The sequence below is a fragment of the Octopus sinensis genome, linkage group LG15 (genome assembly GCF_006345805.1).
Source record: "Octopus sinensis linkage group LG15, ASM634580v1, whole genome shotgun sequence".
Classification (NCBI taxonomy): domain Eukaryota; kingdom Metazoa; phylum Mollusca; class Cephalopoda; order Octopoda; family Octopodidae; genus Octopus; species Octopus sinensis.
The window spans coordinates 11,615,669-11,625,485 of record NC_043011.1 but is presented as its reverse complement, the minus strand read 5'-3'; the positions used below and the strand labels follow the sequence as shown (position 1 = coordinate 11,625,485).

The window sequence follows — 9,817 nt, the reverse complement described above, 5'->3', positions numbered from 1 at the left end:
CCCCCTAGCATTGCTTGACAACCGATGCTGGTGTGTTTACGTCCCCGTCACTTAGCGGTTCGGCAAAGAGACCGATAGGATAAGTACTGGGCTTACAAAGAATAAGTCCTGGGGTCGATTTGCTCGACTAAAGGCGGTGCTCCAGCATGGCCGCAGTCAAATGACTGAAGCAAGTAAAAAAGTAAAAGAGTATATATATATATATGGCATTTCTTCGATATAGCTCGACAAGGTCGAGGCATTTCACTTCAGCTATTTCTGTGGGTTGTGGAGAATAGATATAACGAAATTATGCCAGCAATGTCTCATTTTAAACTTGAACCTCCAATTCATATTCTTCTTTTTCCTCAGTTGCACGTCTATATTCTCACTTGCTCCCCATTTGTTACGTGAGTTCATTTCTGTCTGTGTTTTTTGTTGACTTGAACTGTTGTCTTGGGACAAACAGTAATTTTCGCCCTAAGGGGCAGAAAATTTCTGAATTTTATGAAATTTGTCTCTCGTCATTTGTGACAAGGTTTTCTTGTGCTACATCAGGGAGTACGACCTCGCATCAAAAATTGATTTTCCCGAGATGGAAGGAAGGAATAACAACGGAAATAAAAAAGGAAACCAGGAAAAAACAAAGTTTTTCAGCTGCCATAGGTGGAAATGTCATTGAACTGGAAGTAGCAATGGACAAGCTCTTCCAGTTAAGAAAATTAATCGTAAAAACTGGTGAAGAAACCAAGTTAGTACCGCCCCCGGAAACTGTTCAAGCAATTCGGGAAAAAACAGTCGTTTACAAGGTGCTTAATATTAAGGAAAATGAATCGCCAATGTGAAGAATGAAGTGGTTGAGCGGCGCATGGCTCCGATATGGAACAAGGTGTGCTACGTTGGCAGAGGTGTAAGAAGTGCTACAATAGAAGCACATTTCGAGTCGGCTAACGTAGCAAAGGAAATTTCGACCCAAACGTTGAAGAACAAAGAAATTATGTTGCTACCAAAGTATTTGGGTCAGCGAACGGCAAAAGTGACAGCTGAGGACATACCTGTTGGTTATGAAGTAATGTGGGCAGCGACAGCAGTTATATATGACATTGAAGGCAAAATAACAATCCTGAGCATGAGGAAAAAGGAACCGACAAACTGGAGGGGACAAATGCTAGAAATGGTAATTCAAGCTGACAACCAAATGCTTGAAAATTTGCTGGATAGAGTCTTCGTAGGGGAGGGGCATGCAATTCGTGTGTCAATGGAGGGACGTAGGCCCAGGTGTTTCAAGTGCGGGCAGAAGGGTCATGTTCGCTCTACCTGCACTAAGAAAAAAAACAGTTGAGGTCCCTCCCCAAAACGTAGCACCAACAAAAGAAAACACTAACAAAAAAAAAAGCAAAACGAATAACAGAAGGATGAAAAGAAACAAAATGAAAAACAGAATGAAGAACAAAAGGAAGAAGAAGAAAAACAAACAAAAGAAAATGACCAAACTGATATGGAGTACACAACAGTGACATACAAACGCAAAAAAGAAAGCACCCCGGACTCCCCTCCCCAAACAAAAAGAAAAAAGACAAACACACACGAACAACACCAAAACATTCCCCAATCCCACCCAGCTAGCACCACATTTGTAGGACAGCTTTTCAATAAACCCCACCCCCCAATGCTAAAAGGTTTTTAAAAAACGGACAAGATTGTCTCGTTTAATGACAAAAATGAAAAGGTGTTATGCTTAATTAAAGCAAACAACCGCATAACATTTTTTAAAGTGACTGACAAAGAGTCTGACACACGTTACGCCAAAGTCGAAGAAGAGGAGTGGAAAGGAAAACTCTTCCAAGAACATGTGCAAAACAACCTTATTAAAGATGTAACCCAGGAGGTGATAGCTGGGAAGCTGATTATCAACCCAGCAGCCACTCCAACACAGAGCCCGGTGGCAACGCCGGTGAAAAGCCAAGCAGCTACGGGGAGTGCTGGGGAAGCAGGCAGACAAAGACTGCCATGCTCCCTCTCACAACCGTAAGTAGGTTATTTTTCTTTATTCGATGATTAAGTTAGGTTGTTTAAATGTGTGTGGAATGGGGTCGAGATGGAAATAGGTCGAGATGGAAATGACCTCATGACACATAGAATAGATGTGGCTATTGTCACCGAGTCCAAGATGAGTGGACCTCAAGTGTTCTCGCCTCTTCTGAGTGGTTACGCGAAATTTATTTCTCCTAGCCAAGGGGTGCAGGCATGGCAGTCCTTATCAGGAAGAACTTGAACTTACAGATAAGTACTGTCTTTCTGGACCCAGAAGGCAGGCTGGTTGTACTAGATGTGACTCATGCGAGTAAGCAGTCCTTCAGGTTGGTAGCTGTCTATGCCCCTAAGGAGTGTAGGCAGTCTGGTTTTTACCGAAACCTGGAGCACTTTCTAGTGACGTCTAAAATGTTAGTTTTGGTAGGGGACTTCAACACTATCCTCAATGTGCGGGTCGATAGTATAGGCTCAACTGATAGGAAAGGGGAATCCTTGCCTCAAAGGTCTACTAGAGAGCTATAATCTAGTAGACCATTACCGACTGGATGAGCCGAACGTTCCACAGTGGATGTGGAGTAACAACAACAGCTCACACAGATCGTACTTAGATAGGGTATTTATTAAGGAAAGAGATAAGAATAGTGTTAGTTGTCCACAATTTTGTATTGTACCTTACACGGATCACAAACTTGTGACGTGTGAGGTACACGTAGATAAATGTCATAGACAGGAACCCGGGTATTGGAAAATGAACAAGTCTATTTTGACTTGTGAAGTTTTCCATACCCGGATTAAGGTGTTAGTTCAGAGGGCATTATGTGGCACCATCATTAACAATAGATGGTGGCACGCCCTCAAAAGAGCCATCCGTTTAGAGTCCATTAGATTTAGCAAGCAGCTAAGTTTAGATAGGACTAGAATAGAGGTGATTTAGTTAAGAACTTAGACAAGGCAATGGAATCTGGCTCTGCATGTAGAGTGTTGTCAGCGAGAACAGTTTTGTACCGCCACCTCAACGCCAAACATGAAGGTTGCAGAGTCAGAGCCAAGCTATGTGCAGGGAAGCGAGAAGGTATTACTGTTGCCGGATGGGCACGTCGTGTGGAAAGTCAGAGAGGTAAAAAGTCCTCTATAAAGTCTTTAACGGACGAACAGGGACGCAAGATCAATAGACAGGAGGAAATGCAGAGAGTCTTTCACCAGCATTTCGCTTGGTTGTTTGAGGAGAGTGGTCCACTTGAGCGGGGGAGCCCTTAAAGGACTTCCTAGCCGGTGGGCCTCGACTTGCGGCACGTGAGGCTGAATGCTGTGAAGGACCGATCACTCCTGCAGAGGTAAGAGAGGTGTTGGCCGAGTGCGCCGGGGCTAGATGGACTGCCCTACAAGTTTTATCGTTGTATGCCGGACTTGTTCGGGGAAATACTGGCAACAGAATGGGAGGATTCCCAGTTCTGTAAGCCGGGGAGTTATGACACTGGTTCAGAAAGACCCGAGCAAGGGGGATAGTATCTGTAACTATAGGCCCATTACTCTATCTAATGTAGAGTTAAAGATTTTAGCCAAGGTGTTAGCAAAAAGGTTGACGGTTGTCGTGAAGAAACTTGTCGGGAAGGCACAGACATGTGCAATCCCAGGCAGGTCGATCTAGGTTAATCTTCCCCTTCTCCGCTACACTTTAGATAGGTTGGGAAATTAGCTGGCAAAGGAGGGGCATTGGTCCATTTAGACCAAAGTAAAGCGTTTGATAGTACCTGGGGGCGGTCATCAAAGCGGCAGGGCTGGGCCCTGGCTTTCGCAGGTGGATCTCCGCAATGTACAGCGGCATCAAATCCACAGTCCAGATAAACGGCTACCTAACAGAGACGTTTTCGATCAAGCATTCTGTTCGTCAATGGTGTCCCTTGTCTCTGCTTCTGTATGTTTTGGCTTTTGAGCCATTACTGCGGAGGTTGGAGAAGTTAGGAGGCAACCCAAATGAAATCGGATGCAGTAGGTCCGTTTCTGCTTATGCGGATGACATCACCCTCATCGTGTCCAAAGAAGCACAGCTACCTCGTGTAGAAGATGTTCTCCGAGAATATAAAGCGGTGGCAGGGGCAAAAGTTAACAAGGACATGTCCATCAGTTTGCACCTTGGCACCTGGAAGAACAAGCCAATATCATCAAGTGTCGTTGAACACTGGACAGATGGTCCTGTTAAGTTGCTTGGAGTTTGGTTTGGCCCGGACTCCCAGGCAGAGAATTGGAGCGAGGTAGTGGACAAGGTGGAGGCCATAGTACGGAAGTGGTCTGGAAGGCCTCTGTCCTTGAAGGGCAGGGCAGAGGTGGTGCAGGTGTTTATAGCATCTGTAATCACCTACCGCCTGTCCATTGTGCCTTGCCCCGATTTGTGGCTAAACAAGTTAGAACGACTCCTCTTCCGCTTTTTGTGGAAGAGAGGAAAGCCACTTGTGAGCGCTCCGGAACCGTTAAAGGGTGGACTGGGAATGCCCAGGCTGATGATGTACAGACACGCGTTGAGGCTGAGACATCTCTGGTGCCACCTGGAGGGTGATAGGCTGTGGAGTCCGCTGGCGGAGGAGTTCTAGCCGCGACCGGCCTCTTTGGAGAGATTTAAACCCGGTCTCATTAAAAGACATAACCTGATTTTATGGCAGGAGTGCCGTCAGGCACTCTGGCCGATCCACAAGACAGGCAAGGCCGGCAGCAGGAATACCACCTCGGTGTTCTATAGAGGGCTGGTAGAGGCAAAAAACGATGATGTCCTTGGAGAGGCTCTGGGGTTCGATGAGAACCAACTTGCCAACCTGTTCAAAAAAACTTTCAGGCCGGGGTACTTGGATAACTTCTAAAAATCCCTGACCTGGCAGTGCTACAGGAACACTTTACCTGTTCGCAATAAGTTATCCAGGCACGGAATATCAGTGCCACCGACGTGTCCAAGATGCATGTTGGACAATGAAACGGTCCAGCACGCTATTGTACAATGTCGGGAGCTATCCAGCTTGATAAGTTACGTCGAACATGTGCTGTCGCATCTGGGACGAGTACAGCTGTCGGCTGGATCTATGATAAAGATGATACCGCCAACTGGACTCACAAAGGAAGGTAAGGCTTGTTTTTACTGTACGGTTGCAGTGCTGAAAGAGTGTGTTTGGAGAACTAGAATGGAAGGTTCTGTGAAAGGGTCCTTCATCTCTGGAACCGGTTTGCTGTCTTACTTCAGATACCATCTAAAAAGCAAGATGGGGTTGGAGAGGAAGGCCCTGCCACCGAGAGAATACAAGAAACGATAGAAGGATGTGATGAGAAAGGTGGGTGTTAGTAACCCAGCTTAATCATCGACGAAAGGAAAAGATAGCGGCTGGGCCTTATAGGCTGCCGGGTTTGATCTTTTGAACTTTTAATCGTTTTCTTTGTTTTCTTTTTAAAAAATAAAAAGTTCTAGTTAAAGGAAAAATTAAACATTCTATAAAATATTTTTAAGTAAATTTTTAACAGAATACTCATTCGAACTCATATAACATTTTTGTGTTTGTTTGTCTTGTGATGTCCCTTTCTATGTACGATCATTTTGATCATAATAAAGATTTCATTTTAAACTTGAAGAAAAAAAGCCTTGCATATTTGTTCTCACCTGTTTCATGTGTGTATGTAAAATACGCAAATTTCCAAGCAGAATCGAACTGTCATTTGCTTCCACAGAAATACCCGAAGTGAAGTGTTTTGATTTTGTCGAGTTATATCGAAAGAATACCATATATATATATATTATACACGCACACACACACACACACACATATATATATATATATATATATATATATATATACACATATACAGGTATATAGTATATACCTGTATATATATATATTATACTTATACAGGTATATATATACATCACAAAAGAAAAAAAAGGATCGAAGTTCCTTCCCGAGTCCTGGGAGCATGAGACCAGTTTCGTAGATTCTGGGGCATACATATTCACACCTTGGACAGGACGCCTGCCCGTAGGAGTTTTACTCATTTTTGGCAGGTATGTGGAATGGTGTAACGTGAAATGAAGTCCAGGAATAGAAACGTCAGTGCAACATCCTAACCACTAAGCCACGCGCACATATATGTATATACATAACATAGATACATACATATATACATATATATATATATATATATATATATATATATATATATATATATCAAATAAAATCAAAAACAGAACACTGATTTTATTTGATATATACCCTATCACCTCTGCCACTAGCTGGCGTATACAGGTGCTTACACTTATCAAGTATTCACCCTAAATTTACAGTACCTATATATATATGTATGTATATATGTTTGTGTATGTGGGATACATTTACATCTAAATATAATTCTGGAAAGAAAAGGTAATACATATATCCATATATATATATATATATATATATATATTATATATATATATATATATATATAATGTATGCGTATAAATTACATATATACATACACACACACGTATGTGTGTGTATATATATATATATATATATAATGTATTTGTATATATTACATATATACATACACACGTATATATATATATAATGTATGCGTATATATTACATATACACACACGTACACATACATATATATATATGTGTGTGAAAACGGATATAAATCAATATATACCTGTGTACGTGTGTAGGTGTATAAATATACACAAAGCGTTGTATTTTTATTAGTGTATCTTATGCACCTATCTGCACAATGCATAGCGACACCCCTATGCAATAACATTGACAAACAATTGTATGACACCGCTTTAGTCTCATAATCAAAAACTGGACAGGTACCCTCTGTATATAAGAGAATCATAGGATGATTGTCTTCTCTTTTTTTTTCGAAGAACATAACCTGTACGCATTGTCTTTTAATACTGAATTGTTAAAATTTCACATTGAGAATTAGCTACAACTAACGACCTGTAGACAAATACATACGAATCGTGTTAGCTTCACACATTTGCATTTGTTTACTGCCAACTTGGTTGGTCGCACGTCGTGATTGTTCGCGCACACATGGATATGTGAATTTATCAGCTAAGTGTATGTTTATACCATTTTGACTTACCTTGTTTAAAATCTTGTAACATATTATCCAGTTTATGGTCGTCAAAAACAAACAACACGGGGTGATTGTAAAACTTGCACACCGCTCTCAAAGGGGTTTTATCGTCAGGATCAATTAAGGCTAAATCCTTGATGTTGAGAATAGCTACGATATTTTCCCGGTCTTTTTCATAAACAGGTATTCGAGTGTAACCTTGTTTCATGGCCTCAGACACTGTCTCAAAATCTAAGATAGTGTTGAGTTCTAGCATAAAAACATCACTCATTTTAGTCATAGCATCTTTCGCCGTTTTTTTAGTTAGAGCCAATGCTCCGGAGATTATGTCTACTTCTTCGCATTTCAAATCTTTCGCCAACCTAATGAGCTGCTGCAATTTTTCTCGGTTGTACACCTGACCGATTTCTTCTCCCAGAATTTTGTCCAATATTAAACTAACAGGATAGGAGAGGGGAAATGTCAAGAACATAAATAAACGTGTAATCCATACAGTGCGGGCTCCGACGGCTAGTCCATGGCGCGAACAAATGGCTTGTGGTACTATCTCTCCAAAAACAACAATACCTACGGTGGCTGATATGACGGCAAAAATACCACTGCCGGTCAAATCATCCATCAAGATTGTTAATGTGTTGTTCACTAAAACATTACCTAAAAGTAAAGTACAAAGTAAAAAGTTTCCCTTCTCTCGGACTGGTCGTATAATCCGCGCGTAACGCTTCTCAGATTTGGAACCTGACTGTTCGATAATCTTTAATTCTGTTTTATCCAAAGACATCAACCCCAAATTCAAACCACTGAAAAGGCCTGACAAGCATAACAGAACAATTATCAAAATTACTTGGATCCATATAGGTAACAAAGTCTTTCTATATGCTTCAGCCTTAAGTCGGAGCCAAGAGTCGCTACCCTGGTGGATCCAATGATCCACTTTCAATTCGGAATTTACGGTTAAAGGTTGCTTTATACACAAATAATAATAAGTTTCTCCGGGAAGCAGAGGGTTCAATTTTACTTTAACTATCACGGATATATTTGATTCGGACGAGGAGGCCACGAAAGCGCTGGTCCGCTGCAAATTGCTGCAGCTGTCGTTCCTCTGCATCTCGTTGGTTGTGAAGGATACTTCAGTTTTATCGGAGAGTTCATGGCCGATCAGTCGGATTTTCTGTTTGATTGAAGTATATACTACTTGGGACCCCGTGTCATCCTTTTTTATAGATTCCTCTTCAATTAAAACTGCGTCAACTCGGACCGCCTGCACCCAACGCTGAGCCGAGTGCAGGAGGCCAAATATCAAGAGAACCATTCGAATCCCATGGTGACACAACGAAGTGGCCATGTTCTTTGACCCACTGCCGGAAGTTTAGATTTTCGTCCCTCCCATTTCCTTCACCCAAAACTCTAATCTGAATGCTATTACGCATGCGCTTCTTCAAAACAATAATTTCCTGTTGAATGACAAGGTTACACGCCTTTCACAGTTATTATTATCACTACTGCAAGGAGGCGTGTCCTCAAATGCGTCATAATTTGTGGTGGTTTCGATTCTCAGTTAAAGCCGTTAAACTTAATCAATTCACGTCGCTAATTTCTCAAGGACATCAGGCACTGACGTTACTGGTGCCCTTGAGAAAGAATGAACATTCTGTTTCCTTAAAATATCCAAAGGTCAGAGAAGTGTAAGAAATAAATATTTTATTTGTTATTTATTCTTCGTCTAGTACCATATATTTGTATCGATATGAATGATAGAGAACAGTCTATAGATCGATTTCAATTCCTGCTCGATAATGTATCTGAAAAAAGCTAGAAGGTCACTTTTATTTCCCTTGCTTCATTATGCATATGTAATAGATGGTTATTTTGTTTTCGGCTGATTGTAAACATTAAGAGTCATTACGTATAAAGCTATAACTAAACATATTGAATATAATGTAAAATAACGTCCAAGAAATTAATATAGTCGTTTTCCCTATGATAACACAAAAAAAAAAGAGAAAAATGCTCCCCCCCCCCCAACTCATATTTATAAACAAAGGAGTGTTTTTCGCGGTTAATGGGGTAATGTCTAAATTTCCATCAAATCACACCCACCGAATCAGAAAAGTTAAGCCACATTGAACAATAAATTAAAATAAAAACACGAATAGCGATCGCTCGACTACCTTTGATTATCGGGTCTACTAGATTAAGGTTGATGTGGGTGTAAGAAGCAATTGTGCACGTTCACACACGCATGTATATATGTATATAGATGCAGTTTAGCCGAACGTTTAAGGTGTTCAGTTTTTCGTGAAGTCCAGACTTCTACACCACTGAGTAGCATCATGAATGTCTTTTAATATAGCATGGGGGTCGACCTATGCTTTATGGGTGAAACTGGGGAGAGAATAATTGTGTGAAAGACTTGTAACACAATGGCTAGGTCCTGGTACTTTGCTATTTTCTCTCTACCTCTCATAATGACTTTCTCGTCATTTGGGACTGTAAAGTCAATTACCTGGCACTTTCTATTCTCTTTCCCCGCTTATATTAAATCAGGCTTTCTAGCTTCTATTACTCTGTCAGCCTGAATGTTGAAGTCTCACAACTTTGGTTCATGTTCATACCATTTACTAGTATAGTCAAATCCTACCTTTCTACATAACTCCCAGTCTATTATTCTCCCTAGTTTGTCAAGTCTTTTCTTCTTCTT

At 41.1% G+C, this 9,817-nt stretch overlaps 1 protein-coding gene across 1 annotated transcript in view; it reads right to left on the bottom strand.

Moving 5' to 3' along the window:
* The window catches only part of LOC115219790 (metal transporter CNNM4), a 63,216-nt gene extending 54,452 nt beyond the window's left edge, over positions 1-8,764 (bottom strand). Inside the window, exon 1 of the mRNA XM_029790051.2 lies at positions 7,123-8,764. Coding sequence (XP_029645911.1) covers positions 7,123-8,461 — 1,339 coding nt within the window. The 5' untranslated portion in view covers positions 8,462-8,764. The remainder of the gene's footprint in view (positions 1-7,122) is intronic.
* Positions 8,765-9,817: the final 1,053 nt, after the last annotated feature.